At 36.5% G+C, this 21,305-nt stretch overlaps 1 protein-coding gene across 1 annotated transcript; it reads left to right on the plus strand.

Moving 5' to 3' along the window:
• The first annotated feature begins 6,280 nt into the window (after window positions 1-6,280).
• LOC117577978 (protein mab-21) lies at window positions 6,281-13,290 on the plus strand. Its single transcript, XM_034263064.2, has 2 exons — window positions 6,281-7,526; window positions 12,187-13,290. The coding sequence occupies exons 1-2, from the start codon at window positions 6,779-6,781 to the stop codon at window positions 12,534-12,536; spliced, it is 1,098 nt and encodes a 365-aa protein (XP_034118955.1). The 5' UTR covers window positions 6,281-6,778; the 3' UTR covers window positions 12,537-13,290.
• Window positions 13,291-21,305: the final 8,015 nt, after the last annotated feature.

Genomic DNA, 21,305 nt, shown 5'->3' on the forward strand with positions numbered 1-21,305 from the left:
TGGTTAGTTGGCAGCTGGAAGAGTGGAAGTGAAGTGAAGCAGCTACAAAGCCTAATGGCTATAATAAATGGATAAGGAGCTGCGTTTACACGAATGCGTTGATATTTCCACAGACCAAACAATATATAAATTAAGGTAACTGCATGGGACTTGGACTTGGACTTGGATTGGCGCAGAGAGAGAGAGAGAGAGACTCATTACTGACCACATATGGGTTGGTTGAAGGGGAAGTGGAAGGGGAAGGGGAAGGTGGATGGTGCAACAACGACTGGCAAAAACAACGATTTGGATGTGTCTGCTCAAGTGCTTTGTGGCATATACTTAATTTCAAGTTGTCCGCGGGAAAACTTAAGCATATTTAACCGCATGTCGCTGAATTTTATGTGTGTGCAACCACCACAGGTGGTTTGGGGTGGAGGAGGGGGGGAGTGGAGCCCCAGCGTGCCACAGACTGTGCGGGTTGCAACTGCGGTGGATCGGCCAATTCGCGACCAGCTGAATCTTCTCTTCTTCCCCCTTTTTATACCCGCTACCCATAGGGTAGAAGGGTATTATAACTTTGTGCCGGCAGGAAATGTATGTAACAGGTAGAAGGAGGCATCTCCGACCCTATAAAGTATATATATTCTTGATCAGCGTTAACAGCCGAGACGATATAGCCATGTCCGTCTGTCCGTCTGTCCGTCTGTCAGTCTGTCCGTCTGTGTGTCTGTCCGTCTGTCCGTCTGTCCGTCCGTCCGTATGAAACACTGGATCTCAGAGACTATAAGAGGTAGAGCTATAATTTTTTTTTGACAGCATTTGTTATGTTTGCACGCAGATCAAGTTTGTTTCAAATTTTTGCCACGCCCACTTCCGCCCCCGCAAATCAAAAAAAAATCGAATAACAAGCGTAATTTTAAAGCTAGAGTTGCGAATTTTGGTATATACAATATTTACTATAGTAGTTATGATTCCTGAAAATTTGGTTGCGATCAGATAAAAATTGTCGAAGTTATTAAAAAAATACTTTTGTATGGGCAAAAACGCCTACTTACTAGGGGTCTTAGTTGCTTTGGCTGACAATCTGGTATATTGTGCCGTCTATGGTATATTTTGAATGCGGTACTATGTCGATAAACCAAATATACCATTTGGTATTTTTTTAGTATTTTTGCAGTATATTTGGTATATTTTGAGAAAATACCGCAAAATATGTTTCTTTTATTCAAAATGGGTAGCGGGTATCTCACAGTCGAGTACACTCGACTGTAGCTTTCTTACTTGTTTTTTTGTGTTGCGCTGATTTGAATGTTATGCTGCCGTCGTCTGGATACAGACTGCAGAGACAGAAGACTGAAGACTGCAAACTGAAGACTGCAGACTGAGCTGGGCTTTGGCTATGGCAATCGCTTGTCCAAAGATACAAGCTTGATCGCTTGCCTTCTTGTTTCAGTGCTCGACGCTCACGCATATTCCGCATATGCAGACAACGCGCGACGGGATGCAGGCGCCACTTGGGCACACACACACACACACGCAGAGAGAAAGAGAGAGAGAGGAGAGACACACAGGTAAATGCTAATGCCAATGCCCTCGTTGCTGCTGTTGTGTGTTTCGAATGTTTGGCTGGAATCTGGCAGCTTGCAACCAGCTGACCTTTGCACATGCCACATGCAACAGAAACAACAGCAACAACAACGATAACTGACGCCGACAACCTGAAGGCAGAGGAGAGGTCAGATGTCGTCAGTTGGCCTGCTAAAGCGCCATCCATTCGCCCTCTCTCTTTTGTTCGCTCTCTCTCTCTTCGCGATCAGACGACCGTCGTCTTCTTCATCTTTTTTGGGCCGCTGTCAACGTTGCCATCATATCAAATGACAAACTCGACTGCATAACGACAACGCAATGCGTGCTGGCAGCTCGGCCAGATTATCAGAGCTCGGCCAGCTCAATCGGAAAATGATCGATGATCTCGTCTCGTGTGTGTGTGTGTGTGTGTGTGTGCACTTGAAATGGGTTCGCCTTAGATCTGACATATCTATTGCTCTCTCTCTCTCTCTGTCTTTTTCATCCGATTCTCTCAATAAGTTGTGCTAAGGTGGCATCTCAGGCACTGCCCTAATTAAGGTCTACGATCGATCTCCCCCCCCCAACTCTTGATTGCTACTGCAGCTCACAGATCAGATTTTGATGCTTTTCTTCGAATTTGTATCTTTTTTTTTTTTTTTTGTTTTTTGTATCTCGTCATTGTCACAGCAGCGAAGCTGTTGAGTGCTCCGCTACAAGTGTAATTGCCAGTTGGCTAATGAATCATTTCCCCAATTTGAGATTGAAAATTATCTGCGTTTAATGCATCTACGACAGAGAGCAATTTAAATGCCCAGCAGTTAACGAGTTCAAATGAAAACATTTTATAAATTCTACAAATTTTGTTCAGATCAAAAATGTCACTTTGGAATTCTATTTCTTGGCTTCAGCACATTAATAAGAAAAAAAGTGCTAAACAGCAAAATTGTGGAAAACCTTTTGGGAATTCAGTATAAAAATTTTGAAATTTCGAAATGAATCACATTTTGCGGAAATGATCAAATTTATAAATACTGTATTTATTTTAGTAATCTGACATTTATTTTTCATTTTTTTTATTGGATAAGTATATAACATGAAATGCTTCTCTATGAAATGCAAGGTTTAGTTTATTGCTGGTTATTTAATATAATTTATTTTGAACATGTTTAAGAAAATTGAACTTTGCAAATAAGTAAATAAATAAATAACATATATTTTCTTTGTTTTAAATACAAAATTAATATAAGTATTCCTATTCTAATAAATTTTATTTTACAAGTAGAGAAAATATTTGATTGTAATTGCCGTAATAACTTCTATGCTTTTTTTATACAAGCCGTTATGTAGTTTGGTTTCTGTCGCACTGCTATTTCAAAGTTCACAGCTGTATAACACATTTAAATTTTAATGAAAGATTTTATTAAAATGTTATTTTAAATATCATACATAAGCTCAATAAATACATTTTTATGCTGGAAAGTATTTATCATGTTAGAAAGTGAGAATTAAATCTCAGTAAATAATTTTTGCTGTAATTTCATGATTTCTTTTAATAACGAAATAAATCAATTGAACGAAATAATTCATATCAATACTGTATGAATACTATAGCTATAAAAGAATATGCTCAAAAATAGTTGACGAATTGCGAGTGTCAATTTAATTTGGTTGAATAGTTGAAAAGTTGAAAGTTACTTAAGTGACACTATAAAGAGCAAAGTCAATTAGCGAATAAGTCGCAACTTGAAGCTGCGATGGAAATAGTCAAAATGGAAAGGGCTGCAATTGCGACGAGTATGTGGCAGCAACGGTTCAGCTGGCAACAAGGCAGCCAAAATAAAAACAAAAGGAATGAAAAAAATGAGAAAAAGACAAACAAACAAATGAACATGTCGACGTCCAAGTGTCACCACAAAATAGTAGCCAAGTAGCTGGCAACCGAAAGTGGGACACATATCCGAAGGGGACCGTGTCGTGTCCATGTTGCCACTGCAGCAGCAGCAGCGGCAGCAGCAGCTGCAAGAAGGGCAGCAGGAGTAGCAACAGGAGCAGCAGGAGGAGCAGAAGAAGCGAGGGATGTTGTTGAGCTGCCAGCGATTGCAATCTTCCGCTTCTGCGCTCTCGCCCTCGATCTGGATACGAATGTTGCAGTTGTCGCTGCTGCTGTTGCTGTTGCTGCTGTTGCTGCCACAGCGAACTTAATTTTCCGCCATTTGCTCATTTGGTCAGACCGAACCATAAAGCGTATGTGCCAATGCCATATGGAGAGAGGAGCAGAGTCAACAGCAGCAGCAGCAGGAGCTCATCATTGCTGATCTCGTGCAGCTGATAAAGGAAACCGCCGCGAATGAAGTTGTCGCTAACCGGGACGCAGAACATACACAATTTAATTAAAGAGACGACTACCGTGCTGCCCAAGATCAAGAATCGATCTCTCCCCCTCTTCCCTCTCTCTCTTTCACTCTTCCTCCTTCGCTGGCTTCGTGACTTGCATAAATCTCATCGATCGATCGATTTCTATATCTGTTTATCGATAAATGGAAACAGCATTGACTCTTTAGCTTGCATTATTGCCACGACCTTGAGACACTAATGAAGATCTTTACATTTTTTTTTCATTTCGTTTATTTTTCCTGTGTTTTTTTTTTTTTGGAATCGAAAGTCGTTGGGTCTGAACAAACGTGGCCGTTTGCATAATTCATTTCCAATTTATATGCTATAAAAGCCGATAATGGCCGCAATTAAGTTCGTGTCCCTTTGATAATTTTCCACATTTACGCGGCCATTAAAGTGATTCCCAGTGCATTTTTCTCGCACATTATCAGCTCCTCATTTCCATAGTCGCTGACATGCAACGCAGACGACACAAGGTTCCCCAATTCCCAGTTTCAGTTTCAGTTTCAGTTTCAGCTTCAGTTCCAGTTGGCTGTTGTAGCCAACGCCATTCGCATTCGTTTATCGCATGTAGTCAGAGGTAAGAAAAATGATAGACGTCGCTGGAAAAACATCTTAGTTGTATTTTAAACTTAGTTACGTATCTTTTTTTTTTGGAGGGTGAGACGACCCTAGACCCTAGAGCTGGAACTGAACTGAACTGGACTCGAGGCTAGCTGAGGTGTTAATTAGCTTTATCTTAATGCAGGTTCCGGCACACAGTTCAAACTGAATTATACATAATAATTTGTTTGCCACTCTCTTAAAGTGGAACTTAATGTAGCCAAGCTGGCCATAAAAACCAAGATATGACACCATCTTCTTCCCTTCCCATTCTTTTTCCCTCATTCGTGTACTTTGCATTATTTCATGGCTGAAAGACGCCACCCACAGCACCCCCCACACTCTCTAGCTTAGTTCAGTCCAGTCCAAGTTAGATCCATTGAGCCCACGTTAGCAGCTCGTGTTAAATGGCCATTAATCACATTAGATATGCATTAATACGGGACACGAATGGGAAAAGCTCGTGGACGCTGCTTCTGGTAATAACATTAGAATGAAATATGGAGACCCTCTCAAAATTTCACTGCCCTCTCTCTCTCTCTCTCTGTCTTTCTTTCCATTTCTTACAGCATATATTAAATTATTTAAATATTTTATTAGGGGTTGGAAATAATCAAAATGTTTTTATAATAAATTTGAATATCACTTTTTTATTAGCAATAACAAATTAGTGAAATGCGCATTAAAACATGTATTTCATTATTTAATTATCACACACGAATTCATTACAAATTTTTGCGTACTCTAAATATTTTATTAGGGGCTGAAACTGACTAAAATTCTCTTTTGCTTGACTTTAATACGATATTTGTTTATTTATTTAATCAAACGCATATTTTAGTTGAAATTCCATTTGAAGCTTCACTTTATGCCCCTCATTTATTAGAATAAATGTCTTGTATCTGGTGTAACTTCAACCACCCACACACACAGACACACACACGCACACTCAGACAAACTAACAACCCTAACAAAGAGTCTCTGCTGTGCTGTCGCTGTATTAGTGCTTATCTATGTGAATGCCGTTTGCCGGCTGTGCGTGTGTGAGTGCAAAAGAGGCGGAGCTAAGCGGCGACAGTAAGAGAAGCAAATGAAACAATAAAGAGGCCGCACACTACACTACACTACACTACACTGCAGCGGTGGGCTTAAAGGGGGTTGAATTTGCATTTTAGGGTATTTCAGTTAGTGTGCGCTCTCTCTGAGAGCGTGTTCTTAGCTGCAGCTGGTCGCCATTATAACGCATTATCAAGCAAACAAACAAGCAAGCAAACAATGTGAAAAAGAGCATTAAACAAACAGTAAAACCAAACATAAAGCTAAACACACACACACACACGCGCAGACAGCCGAACAACTGCTGAGCACACTCAGCCTCAGCCATTACGTTCTCACTCTCTCGCAGCGTGTGAGTGAGTGTGTGTGCGTGCGAGAGCGAATGCGCCAAAAAAGAGAAGGCACATGGCATACTCACACTCAACAGAAATGCGCCTGCTGCTGTTGTTGTTTCGCTCACACTCACGCCAAACTGGAGCTATGGGGAGATGGAGATTTTGAGCAGCGCTGCGGCTGCGGCTGCGTCTGTGGCGACGACAACGACGACGACGACTGTGGCTGGTTTTTTTTGTTTGTGTTTGTTGGTTTTGTTCGTTTTCGTTTGTCGTTTTTGTTGTTGCTGCTTTTCGTTTGGCCCGGCAGAGATACTTTTCTTGCGGCGTGCACGCCATACGAAATCAGTCAATGTCTTGGAGTTGATGGCGCGAGTACACGCGACACGAGGTGACTGCGACTGCGACTGCGACTCCGACGAGTGCGAAATAAACTCGAACTCGAGCTCGAACTCGAACTGCAACTCGATATCGACATCGACATCGAACCGTTGTGTTTTTACGTGTGATATCAGCAGAAGCCGCCGTTAGCCGCAGTTAACCGTTCATCGTTTGCCGCCCGCCGTCGTTTTGTTAAGTGAACAACAACAAAATCAATTGCCAATAAATTGCAATTTTTTTGCAAAAAAAACTATAATATTTTTTTTTTGGTGCAAAAGCAAAACCAAGCAAAAAGTGCAAAAATTTGAAAGAAAAGAATATAAAAAAGATATTGAAAAATTGTTAACACAGTTTTGCCACAGTTCCTAAACTAAAAATTCTCGCAAGAGACAAAACACAACATAATTAATACACAAGGAGAGGATAGCATCGCAATCACGACGTCGTCACCCGGGTCAATAATGCTGGTGCCGTCGGACATGATCGCGGCACAGTCCAAGATGGTCTATCAGATGAACAAATATTGTGCAGATCGGGTGCAGGTGCGCAAGGCGCAGATCCACAAACAGATCCAGGAGGTCTGTCGCATCGTTCAGGATGTGCTCAAGGAGGTCGAGGTGCAGGAGCCACGTTTCATCTCCTCCCTCAACGACTATAACGGTCGCTTCGAGGGCCTGGAAGTGATCTCACCCACAGAATTCGAAATCATCATCTACCTCAATCAGATGGGCGTTCTCAACTTCGTCGACGACGGCACTCTGCCCGGCTGTGCGGTGCTCAAGCTGAGCGACGGACGCAAGCGATCCATGTCATTGTGGGTGGAGTTCATCACGGCATCCGGCTATTTATCGGCACGCAAAATACGCTCCAGATTCCAGACTCTGGTGGCTCAAGCGTGCGATAAGTGTGCCTATCGTGACATTGTCAAGATGATCGCCGATACCACCGAGGTGAAGCTGCGGATCAGAGAGCGGATCATTGTGCAAATAACGCCCGCCTTTAAGTGTGCCGGCCTCTGGCCACGCTCAGCCTCGCATTGGCCGCTGCCGGGCATCCCCTGGCCGCATCCCAATATTGTGGCAGAGGTTAAGACTGAGGGCTTCGATATGCTCTCCAAGGAGTGCATCGCACTTCAGGGCAAGAACTCCGCCATGGAGGGCGATGCCTGGGTGCTTAGCTTTACGGATGCCGAGAATCGCCTCTTGCAAGGTGAGTTATCCTTCTTTATTTAGGGGCTACAAACCTTCAAGTTCTTGCTCCAAGCTGCCGTCGGAGAATCACATAAGCTTCCTCCATCAATAAAAGAAAATTGAAATAACTGAATTTAGTGCCATTGAAAATATAATCAAAATAGTAGAGATAAAATTTATCTACGCAGATCAAGGTAAAAGTTTAGTTAAGATGCTTAGAAAAACAGAAATAATAAGAATTTGAATAATAGATTTAATGAAACAACAAAGTCCTTCAAAGTATTTCAATACTTTCAAAATTCTTATTAACAAAGTGAGGAAAAATTTATTTACAAATTTTAAGATCAACAATTTTTGATCAAAATTTAAAATTATTGATAATAATAATAAATACTTGAAATTCATGAATCCCTTGAAAAAAGAAAATGAATATTAAATTCACATTTTTTTAAGGAAATAATATTTCTTAATGGGAAACCGATTTAGAACTGTAGCAAAAGTTTATAGGACAACAAAGAAAGTGAAAAATAATTTCGGAATTTGAAGATCAACATGGAATTTCCGAAATTAAATTGATGAAATTATTCGCATGCCTTAAAAATTAATCAGAAGATGAACCAAGAAAATCTAGCAGTCAAATTATTATAATATTTAAATAAGCTATTCGATTTAGAATTGAAATTAAAATTTTTCGAACAAAAAAAGAAGAAAAGTTTTGTTTTTTAATATACAACATTTAATATTTAAGATTAAAATCAACTAATACTTCAATGCACTTAAAATATAATGCTAGTAATGTCATTGAAATAGTAATCAAATTATTATTTTGAAAGTATGATGATTAAATTTGTTGGGGAAAACCGCAGAAATCTCGACATTTTCATAGATACAGAGTACCTCAGATAGGCATTACTACATATAGTAAATATAGTATGCTACCATCCAAAGGCGATGGCTATTTAAAGAAACTTCGAGAGCAGACGAAATAGGTCTATGACTATTTATGGGTAAAACCGAACACCCCATTAAACCAAAAGCCACGAAAATAAATGCTATCCGGTTGTAAATTAATCTAGAATTGTTTTTACTTTCAATCGAATTTCAATTCTTTTTTGTTTTTTTTTTTTTTTTTTTTGTTTAGTACTTGGACTGGTAGCAAACTGTCAACGGTATATGGGGAGTAGCTAACGTATTTACAATCAGTGACACACTTAAATTTAATTGATTTATTTCGAACAAATCAGCGACTGTAGTTTGATATAATTGCTTGTAAATTAAGCATTTGGTCTGGCCACACGACAGACGATCAGTTTCTGCCCCCCCAAGATCGTTGAGGCCAGATACGCGATATCTTTGTGGCAGCCAAAGACCATTCGTGTGTTTTTTTTTTTTTTTGGGTGACTCTGTGCTGAGATCCAGAATTGATAAGGTGTTCGTTAGACGATCGCACATTGTTCACGATCATATCTAGTACGATATGATCAAAAGTTTTGGAATAAATAAATGCCAAATGAATACTAGAATTTCACCATCACAATTCACAATCGAAATCACAATCAATTCACAATCATTTAAGCAGCAGATCGAAGCGATTTAGTTTCGAATAGCAAACGCATCCATCGTTTATCGGGAGAGAGATAAGAAATGAGATACGGGCCCCTATATGCGACTGGCAACGATCATAAATCTGTTCAGGGCGACGATTGCTGCACTGACTGAGCAAACTCAACTATTGGCTTCTCTCTCTCTGTCTCTGTCTCTTTCTCTCATTCTCCCCACGCGCACAAATCCGCTGATCTGAGCCAGATAAACGCAGTCGAAGTCAAAGTCGATGTCGAAGTCGAGAAGACGAAGACAAAGTCGCGCTGGCATAGCTATAAGGTAGCCAGTTAGTCAGTTGGTTTGGTCGAAAGACCAAACGGGTTTTTGGGGTCCGTGTAGCTGTAGATATCAACAATGCCAATGCCTGAGCCATAAATAAATTTCTAAACGATTTTATAAATATTTTAAATCTCGGCGATTAGATAAAGTCAACAAATAAATAAAACAACGGGCGCGCAGTCACCAAGAAGCGCTCCCCAACGAAAACTACACACACACACACAAAAATAAAAGCAGAAACAGCAAAAAAAAAATCGAAGCAACAAAAATAAAAGCAAAACTAAGAATCTTAAAGCGAATACAAAATTTTAACCGCAAACAGCGATGTCAAATACCAAAACTGCAAATCGGAAACCAAATCGAAATCAAAGTCGAAATCCAAATAGATATCGAAATCGAAATCAAGACATCAGATAGAGATTTGTTTGTCCTTTTCATCTTCATCTCTATTCTTTTTATTTTCAATTTTACTCTTTTAACTCGCATTCCAAATTTTATTCGATCAAAACGATTGAGTATTTAATTTAATACAAATTTTATTCGATCAGATCGATTTGGCATTTAATTTAATACGCTGACGCACAATCGTTATCGTTATCGCTATCGTATATCGCACTTTCTACATATTTATCAAAGTCGAAATTCTCAAAACTTAAAATACATATTTTCTCAAGCTTGATTCAATCGTTATCGCTATCGCTATCATTATCGTATATCGGTTTTTCTACAAATTTCGAAATTCTCCAAAAATTTGATGCTTAAGCTTGATTCATTTGTGAACTCAACTTACAACTCTGCAAAGATCGACAAAATTTCTTCAAAAATAAAAACTACATTGAAATTTACAAGATTAGTTTGCTACAGTTTGTAAAATTTATTTAAATATTATGAATATTATTTACAGTTCTAAACATTCTATAGTACTCGATACTTCGATATTTTTAAGCTCTGTTTCTGAATTGCAGATCATGATTTCATTTTAATAATTTGTTTTACAACTTTAGTGACTTGATTTCGATTTGTATTTTGAAGAGTAATACTCAATACTCAAAATTGAAAAAGAATATCGCTTGGCCATGAACTTGAGTATGTTAAAACATTCCATGGAATTATTATGAAATTATTTTATATGGTAATATAACGATGATTACATTAACTAGACGACGCACCACTATCGAAACATATGGCCTATGGCCATAATAATAGTCCATAAGCCAGCAAAAAATGAAAATAATAAAAAAAACCAAGTATTGTGAAAATATAAGTGGTCTCGAACCGTGATTATCGGAGCAGGTCGAGATTAGCACGTCTCTTGACACTCCATGTCCATGATTTATGTGCTGGTTGACGTACGCGTAGGTTGATCAATCAAACCGGTTCGAGGCCTACTTATGGTAGTTACCGATCTGAGTTCACATATGTGATGTACCTTGAATAATTGTGTTATAGGGTTATGGGTTTGCTTGCCAACTAGTGTCAATTAACAGCAAATTAGAAGACACAAAAGTTTGCAACACACACACACACACAACAAACACGCACTGATTAATCAGTTTCAAAAAGGAACAATTAACCTTATGATGGAAGTAGGCACTTATCAAATTTCATAAATGTTATTTGTTTGCTCAGTTTTTCAAAAGCATCGGACACTTGAGTGCCATTAAAATGAGTAATCGGGCATAATTGAAATTAATCAATGTCCAAAATAATAAATGATAAATGCTGGAATCTATTAAAATGAAAACTAAAACAACTCAAAAGTCACAAAATAATAGAGCTTAACTTGAAGTACTCCATTTATCTGACTAACTAGCTTAATGGATTGGGAAAACTTAGACCATGACTCGCCTCGTTTTTGTGATAATTATTTATGGTGTAGAAAATCCGAAAAGAACAAATTTGGGAATACCTACCACGAAATTTCGGTAAATAAGTCAGCAAAATAATATAATTCTCAATTCAGAAGTAACTCTTGTGAAAATCAATAGCTCCTTATAAAGAGAAAAATTTATGAAGATTGAAAATTGATCTTTTTGATGAAAATAGTTGGGAATTCTTTGTAAGAACTTTTATTAAAATTAGTAAAACGAATAAGTTAAGATGTGAATATTGAAAATATCTGAGGAACTTTATGAAGAGAAGTTTGAAGATGTATTCTTCTAAAAGAAAAATCTTTGGAGTACTTAATAAAAACTTTTATTAAAACTAGTTGAAAGAATATAGAATATAGAAGAAGAATCAATTGTCAGTTAAGATGCGAATACTTAGAATATGTGTAGAACTTTATGAAGAGAAAATGAATATGAATTTGAAAATGTAATTTAATAATAAAAGAAAAAACTTAAGAATGCTTAGTGAACAGTTTTATTAAATTTAGCTAGAAAAATATTTATAAATAGTCAGTCAAGATACAAATATTGTGAATATCTGAAGGAAAATTAAAAAAATTTGAGTACTTATTTCAAATTTTGAAAGGAAAGTTAGAATAAATATTATTTCAAATGTGATGGAATTAAGCAAAACAAAATTGTTTAATTATAAGTCTTATTATTTTCTTAAATTCTTTTTAACATTTTGTGTTCATAAGAAAATAAATATATGAATATACATCTTAAATTCATTAGAAAATTAATATATTATATAATAAACTATTTTTTATTACATTAAGTTCTCTTTGAAATTTTAAATTATAAATATAATTTGTCTATACATTATTTTAATAAATTCTTTTTTCTTTTGTTCTAAAATTTGTCTATACATTATTTTAATAAATTCTTTTTTTGCTTTTCGTTTTGCAGGTGCCAGCCGCCGTCGTTGCCTTAGCATATTGAAGACACTGCGCGATCGCCATCTGGATCTGCCCGGAAATCCCGTAACGTCGTACCATCTGAAAACGCTGCTGCTGTACGAATGCGAGAAGCATCCGAGGGAAATGGAATGGGAGGAGAACTGCATTGCGGATCGCATCAATGGCATATTTCTACAGCTGATCTCGTGCCTGCAATGCCGTCGCTGTCCGCACTACTTCCTGCCCAACATGGATCTCTTCAAGGGCAAGTCGCCGGGTGCCCTCGAGAATGCCGCCAAGCAGGTGTGGCGCCTCACCCGCATCATGCTGACCAATGTGCGTTGCCTCGAGGAGTTGTAAAGTTTGTTTAGCTGCTAAGCAAGTAGAGAGTTGGATTCGATTCGTTTTATTATTTTTCTTTTTTTTTTTTTTTGTTATCATTTTAATTTCATTTTTCATTTTTTTTTATTTAATTTTTATGTTTTTCTTTTTCTTTGAGCTAAAAAAACAAAAGCCGCATAATGCGGCCCCAAGATACGATTAGAATTTTGTAGTAGAAGCGAAGGGGAATGCGGGGAAGGGGGCAACGCTCAGTGAGGTAACGTTCGTGGAGGAAATTTTAACCCAAATACTATTTGATATTTCATTAGAATTAAATTTAGTTCTTAGGTGCTTTCGAAAAGTATACGCCGCTTCAAGAGTTTCCTATATTTAATTGATACAACTACAAATACGTATACAACAACAAAAATATCTACCCTTTAAAACATACATACATTTATATATACATAATAACAAGGTCATAAATACGCACAAAATTATATATAAAAAAAACAAACAAAAAAAACTGCGCCTAAGTAAACTAAGTATGAATACTTGCTAAATACATAAATACATACATGAATTTTTTTTTTTTTTGATAGATTGCAAAACATTTTTGCCTAGGCGGCAAATAAAATTAGCTAAAGTATTTAGTTTAAGTTAAGGATCAATTTTAGTAGCGCTCAACTTGGCGAAATGCGGTTGAAATCAACCTTTTTTTTTTGTTTATAATTATTTATTTGTGTTTTGCCTTTCTTGTGAGTTTAGTCAATAAAAACCTAAGTTTTTTTCAAACAACAAATTGAAAATTGAGTTTTTTATTTCAAAGTTAAATAAACAAAACTTTTCACTACTGCAATTGGTATAACAATTAATAGAGATCCGGGTTCGGGTTCGGGTTCGGGTTCTAGCATTAGGGTCTTTGATGTTTAACGGCGTCGTGTGCCATTTTTGGCAATTTGACAATTTTGCGGCAATTTATAGGTCGCGATATCTAGGAGACATCGGAGTTGGGTCTTCTTTTTGCTGTGTGTGTGTGGACAGCTCGGCCATTGAAAATGTCATCGCGACTGACAGTCGGAGCTGTAGTCGAATGCGTTGCGAATTTTAATGCGACATTAAAGATATTTCGCAGACAGCTAACAAACCCAATAAACTTTACATCAATTGAACGAAAGAAGAAAACATTTATTGCCAATTCATTGCTCGTCTTCGATTATGGCCATAAGCTAAAGTTGTTGAAGCGGCCCACTTTGAGCCTGAGTCAGCCAAATGAAAACCAACAACATCAACGAGAACAACAACAACAACAACAACAACAACGAGAACGACAACGACAACGAAACCAATTCATCGATTGACAACGAAGCATTGCGCATACGACATGTAGATCACGTGTGAGTTTCAATTTCAAGCAACAGACATAACAGTCAAATTAAATTTAAAGCCATTCATAAATTCAATTATTTCACTTTTCGGTCAGTTCTTTTTTTTTTGTGATTTTCTTATACCCTGCAAATAATAAATTAAAGCTATTTATTTAAATTTATATTAAAGAAAAGTGACATTTATTTTGTTCAAGTGAAAAAGTTTTCATTTATATTAATATATCTGAAATTAAAAGAATTTAATTAAATATTGTCATTCTCGAAATCTAAAAACTTTAAGGGGTATTCTTTAGTCATCTCCTTTTTTTTGGGCTTGTTCTTCATATACATATTTATTGCTGTTGCAGTTTGATATACATAAATAGTATGTTTTATTGTCTCCAATTGATTTATGCTTGCACGTTTTTATTATATGAAATTCCAGTGCAAATGACAGTTACAATGGGAATTTTATGACATTTAAATGTGCAAATATGTGATTATTTCATTCTATAAAATGTATGTGAAACACGTATTGTCGATAACCTAGTTGGGAATGAATATCAAACGATTTATTAATATATATATATAGAAACATAAATTTGAGAAATATTATCAGAGATGTTAGGCTGATATTCTATAAAAAGATTAGTCGACATAGATCCTGATTACAATCTGTTATTGATTACAGCAACTGCTACGTTTGAAATGAATACTTGGAGTCGATAGAATGTTAATTGGGAATGAATATCTGAGATCTATTGAATGACATAGAAATATAATTTTAAGAAATACCATAGATACTGAACAGTCTTTGTGTTGTATTCTAACTGAAACTGTTATCGATAACAGCAACTGCAACGCTTCAATTGAATACACATAATCGATAAGTCGCTCGTTGTTGGCTGGATGCTAAGGGCGCCTATATAGGGTTCATATATGGAATATATATTCTTTAACCAATTAGGCGTCATGCCAGCAGGTTGATTGGGCGACCAGAAAAGAAGATATGGCAGCGACATTCAAAAATCGGGTCGTTAGCCGGTTAGTTGCGCTTTTAATGAGTTGTTGTTTATTGGATTTGATTTGCATTTTAATATGCCCAAAAGAAACAAAAATAAATTTATTATTTGTTGTTGTCTGCGGTTGCTTTTATATTTTGTTGTTGCTGCTGCTCTTCTTGTCGAGATAACATATTTGATTTTTGGCTCGACGCGTTTTTGATATGCTTTTTTTGTTTAGTTGTTGTTGCTGCTGAGCGAGTGAGGAGAAATGCCATTGATGCGTTTGCTTCCCACACAAATTAAAGAACAATTAATAAATGATAATTTTTGGCCGTAGCTTTAACCTGCCTCCCTCAACCCTTGTTGATGTTTGTGTTCGCCCTGTCATCATCAGCAGATGTCAGATATATACACATATGTATTTTTTTTTTTTTTTGGGTGTCCAATTTGTTAGCCAAATTCTCGTGCTTGTTTTCAGTTTCGGTTTGAGTTTCAGTTTCGGTTTCTAAAGCGGTTACTCAATTTGGAATGTGTTTGTGTGGATCGTGTCTTAATGAATTCGCTGCAATTTATAATCATTTAATGGCCAGAAGCAAATTTTTATGAACATCTCATAATCACATTTTGAACACACAATTTGTTATAAAACAAAAGTATAAGTATAATATTTGATGGCATGTGTAGAATGATGGAGAAAAAAAGAAAGAAACTGGCACTTTAAGTACGAGTAAATGCTGTGATAATCGGGAATTAAAGTTTCTGCGGAGATTGAGTAGCTGAGTAGCCTCTGTTGATCACGATCATTATGGAGGTTGAGGCAGCTACCAGCAACGAGATTTGTGCACGGCTGTCAACCGGCATCAGCATCTCTCTCTCTCTCTCTCTGTCTCTCTGACTCTTTCTTTTGGCAGCAGTTGCAATGCGTTCTGTTTTTTTTTTTTTTGTTAAGCGAAAATCAAAACAAATGTTTTATTTAAATGGTTAATTTGATCAGCGAAACCGGATCAGGGATCGTTTGCTTGGATTTCAGTTTTCGGTTTTGGGTTTTCGATTTCAGCTTGTTGCAGATAGCCAAATGAACACAGCTTACACGTTCGCTTGATGATGAGATGAGGCTCGGCAGCGAGAACACACAAATGAAGAACAAATGACGCGGGTCTGCCAAATCGTGAGAATTGCATTCAACTCTTCGCATGGCCATTTTAATTTGCGGACTTCAATCAAACTGCACTGGCAGCTGACTGCGATGATGATGATGAGGAGGAGGAGGATGGGAAGAAGGAGGTGGATATGGAGGCAACAGCAGCAGGAGCAGCAGCAGCAGAAGAAGAAAGAAGCATTTGCTGTTGCATTGCGTCGGCGCTTGCCACTTAGCATAAACGGAGGCCAAGCAAAACTCGTTGACCAGTTGCAGAATCGCGTTGCGCTTTTCGCTCTTCGCTTGCGTGAGCCGTGAACGCTTAAAGGAGAACGGTGACGGAGAGGGAGGAGGAGGAGAGGGAAAAACGCGAGCCAAGTGAGCCACGACCTGTGTGGCCAGTGCATCAGGGCAACAAGCTGTAATTAGAGCCCCTTAGCCTGTCATCGCCAGGGTGCTTGATTATAGGCTTTTGACAAAAAGCAAATATTAATTTAATACGGTGAGCCACAAGCGCCGCAAGGCATCGCTCGACGAGCCGCCACAGCAACAGCAACGGCAACGGCAACAGCAACCATAGCTACCTCTACAACAACAACAACAACAACAACAACCATTGCAAGTTGCTTGGAAATCTTTTACATAGTTGCCGTAATTACGTGTATTTTCCTCCAGACTCTTGGCGTGAATATCGGCAAATCAGCTGCTATCAATGAGCAGAAATCTAAATACACTTTGTATACTCTGCATTTTTGGTTGAGCAACTTGTATTTCTAATGGATTTTATTTCTAAAATTATAAAATACATTTGTTGGCAATTTAACGAGCTCAAAATAATCAATAGTTATTGCCATTATTGTTGGGATTTCTTTATTGTTATTACAAATTTCCTTAAAACTGTTTTTATTCATATTCAAAATGCTTCAATTGAAGCAATTTTATAACTCAAAAAAGTAGTTTGCTTATAGGAAATATTTTCAGTATAACAAAATTTTAAAAAATTTTTTTATTTGCAGTAAAACTATATTTTAATTTAGAGTAGAAATAAAGGCTTTTACAAAGTTTTGAGGCCATGGCCTTAGTAGCTATCACTCCCTTCTTTTAGTTATTATATTATTTTGTATAATAATTAAGCACCTAAATAAATAAATAATACAAAGCTTCGTTATACATTTCTTTAAAATCATTTTTATTTAATTAAAGCTACATTTTAAATATGCAATTAAAGCAATTTTATTAACTAATAATATAGTTTAAGATTTTTATAGGAAATAAATTAAGTTTCATACGTTCTTTAAAACTTTATTTAGTACTCAGCTTAATTTTTATGCAATTTTATTATTTGTTATTTTTGATTAAGGTGATTATCGATTTTTTAAATACCTTTTGTTGATTTAAATATATAAGAAAAAGTGAAGTTATCTTATGATTTAATAGCATTTATTTACAACTATTTTTAATACTGCTCATTTAAATTATAGGCTATTCAATAAGTAAAATTCCAAATGTTTCATATTTGCTATTTTAGAATTGTTGACAAGCTAACAACTTAATCGATTTTAAAAGCATTTTTTCATGTAGTAACTATTTTCGAAAATTCAAGTTATTTTCTGTTTTTCATGTTGCTTGCTTTTTTATATAAAAAAGTATCTATATACTATATGAAGAACAATTATATATAGTATATGAAATTTGAGAAATAACTATGTTAAGATATATCTGTTAGTTCTTAGAAGCAAATGATATCAAATTAAGTATACGTAGCGAATACTCAGCTTATGATATGTTGATAAACATTAAATTCCTTTGAAATCAATATGAAATTATCAAGAAATATGGATTGAACTCGTGTTCTGAAACGCATTAGCGATTATCAAACTAATCCAATGCGATCAATTAAGTTTGAAGACTCTCCGCCAAGCTCAATATCAATTGCAATACTTACGAATTATTAAAGCTCAGTTCGTTGTTGTTGTTGTTGTTGCTGTGGCTGTGATTGTGATTGTTGTAGTCAGTTGTTGTCGTCTTCTTTGTGACAATCGTACGCCCATTTTTGGTTAAAAACAATGGGTTCAAACGGCTGCGCTTCAGCGGAAAACAAAAAGCAGCCAACGAGCCCTAAATCAATCACAAGCAGCGACATGTCAACAGCCCCAGGCGGCGAGAGAGCGAGGGAGAGAGAGAGTGAGCGAGAGGGATGATGAGAGAGGGGAGAGATACACCCGCTCAGCCGCCATGGTCGAAGCGAAATGTCAACGTGATCATCGCAGCTTGAAAAGGGCCGCCAACTTGGTCAGCTCACAAATATATATATTGGCCATATAAGTGTGTATATACTATACAAAAAGGGAATCGGGGAGAACTGAGAGAATTGAGGCTTGAGGGACTGCGACTGAGAATGGAGAATCGAGTTGAGCTGCGACTCTGGACTATGTGGAACGTGGCGTGCCCATGCCGAAGGAGCGGACACAAAAAATCAAGTAAGAAAGCAACAGTCGAGTGTGCTCGACTATGAGATACCCGCTACCCGTTTTGAATAAAAACAAAAACAGTGCGGAATTAATTTTAAAGCATACCTAATTAACACGTGCCACAAAATATTAAAAATATACCAAAATACATTTGAAATATACCATAAAATGTAAACTATACCATATATGGACATACAAAAGTATTCTTTAAATAACTTTTACACTTTTTATCTGATCCCAACCAAATTTTAAGAATTATATATAGTTGTTATCATATGTTTCAAAAATACCGGCTCTTCCTTAGCTCTACACTGTTATTCGATTTTTATCGATTTCTGGGGGCTGAAGTGGGCGTGGCATAAATTTGAAACAAACTTGATCTGCGTGCAAACAAATAAGGTGCTATTTAAAAAAAATTATATCTCCATTCCTTATAGTCTCTGAGATCTAGGTGTTCATACGGACGGACGGACAGACAGACAGACGCTGTTCTAGAATGTATATACTTTATAGTCGAAGACACCTCCATTTGCTTTTTATATACATTTCCTGAAGGCACAAAGTTATAATACCCTTCTTTCCGTTGGGTAGCGGGTATAAAAACAAAGGTTGGGACGGATCTCTACGGGGCTGTGCGCGTGATATCTGAACTACGAAATTGAGATCGATTTTCGAGTACGTGTCTGAAATGAGAATGTCACTAAAAGGGCAAGAGAGAGAGTAAAAGAGAGATATAGAGCGGGAGAGTACGAAAGAGATGGCTTGTTGTAACAATAAATTATGATATTATTGAAAATGAACGCTAAGTAAAATGACAGCTACACTTGGACCTTGGGTTGGGTTGCGTTGGGAATCAAGTTGGGATTCGAGCACATTGCGTGATTAGCGTGCACTTGCTGTGTGAGTTAAGAGAGCACGGAGCTGACTGCACTTGTAATTAGTATGCGAGGCAGAAGATCGCGAAACACATGTACGATATACTTCTCCCATACCATACTCTTGCTCAGTTTCCGCGCTCAGTCGCAGTCTGGACGACGCGTCGCATGCGTAATGAGGCCGCAGGCAGCGAGAGAAAAGCGGTAGATAACGCATGGGAGACAGACGGCAAAAAAAAGAAAGAGAAACAAGGTAGAGGAACTGATTGAAGGGGAAACGGCTGAGAGGATTCGTGTCGCTGATTTGTTCGCTGTCATAATTCAATAAAGTAGTCAAATGTCACCTGTACTTAAGCAAAAAGCGCACGGCTTACGGCTGTTATTGCTGCCATTGATGTTCGCTGCATTCATGAGTGAAGTCGAGTCGAGTACGGTGCAACAACAACAACATGAGCTGCACCACAGGCAAGAGCTTTAATAAACGGGTTTAATGGCGCTGAACTTCAACGCAAATCCGCTTAGCGTTTGTCTTTTTTTTATTTTGCATTTGCCTAACAGCACAAAGGGAGCATGAGATTGACTTAGCGGAGGGCAGTCAAAGTAAGGGAGAGTGAGAGAGTCAGAAGAAGAAAGAGAGAGAGAGAGAGAAGACAGCATGTAACTAGACCTTTTATATGCAATGCATGTGCCTTGGTTGACAATCGCATAAATAAACTCGCCATGTGATTTATTTAGGCACACAAAACGTATTTCAATTAACATTTATAGGGCTGCTCTCTATGTAAATCTAATAATCATTTGAATGCAATAGTTTCTTCAAATCAAAAGTGTTTATTTTAAATTTACAGATATCTACTCTATAAAGAATGCATATCATATGATATAATTCAATTTTAAAAGGTTTATTTGCTCTAAAAATTAACAGCTACTCAATTTAAATAGGCTTATATTTTATTAACATTTTCAGAGATTCATTCTATACAAATTTAATAATATTTTCAATGCAATAGTTTCTTGTTTCAATTTCATAGATTGCTTATATTTAATATATGATAAGTTCAAATTTCAAAAGATTTTCTTTGAGAATTGGCATTGCATTCACAGCTTTACTTAATGGACACTTCAATTTTTAGCTGCTTGATTTCAATATGTTCATTTTTTATTAACTTTTTTAAGGCTGTCCTTACTATAAATGTTATAAAATTAAATACAGAAAATGCTAATTTTAAAACGTAAGTTTGTTGTAAGAATTGACAGCTTTAATTGAGATTTTAATTGTCAGCTTCCAGCTAATAAGTTTATTAAGTTATTTACATTTCAAAACAATGTTTTAAATGTCTGTTTAAGTACAACGTTTTCATTCGCATTTTTTGTTGTACAAATTAGTAGTAGCTTTCAAGAAATTAGTTTTTATTGCAGTGCAATTATCATAAAGCTGTAAACCAGCAAGAGTAATTTAGCATATGGTGTATAATATAGTATTATATATAGTATAATATAATATATTGTTAAGTATTCAGAAATATGGAATTAGCACTTGATTTAATGTACTTCATAGTTTCATAAAAATTACTACTTATTATTTCTTAATTGTAATTAACGATTCGAGCTTTAATACTTCAAGGATTTAGTTGACGAAGAAAATTGTTAGTTTTAATGCAGTTGATTGGACATGTATTTTGTCTCTTTAAAATTATGCAAATTGATTATTGAATAGTTTCATTATATTTGTATTATTTTTTTTTATATTATAACTGAACATTTCTTAATTATTATTATTGTTTCAGTCGATGCATTTTTTCCATTTTACAATTTCGCAAATTGATTTGTGGATAGTTTGAGATTGTATCACATTATAAATGCTGATGTTTGATGGATGCTTTTTATAAATATTATTAATGATTTCATTAAATGACTTCTGATTAAATATTATAATATCAATTTATTTGTTTC

This window comes from Drosophila albomicans, chromosome X (genome assembly GCF_009650485.2).
Source record: "Drosophila albomicans strain 15112-1751.03 chromosome X, ASM965048v2, whole genome shotgun sequence".
NCBI classification, from domain to species: domain Eukaryota; kingdom Metazoa; phylum Arthropoda; class Insecta; order Diptera; family Drosophilidae; genus Drosophila; species Drosophila albomicans.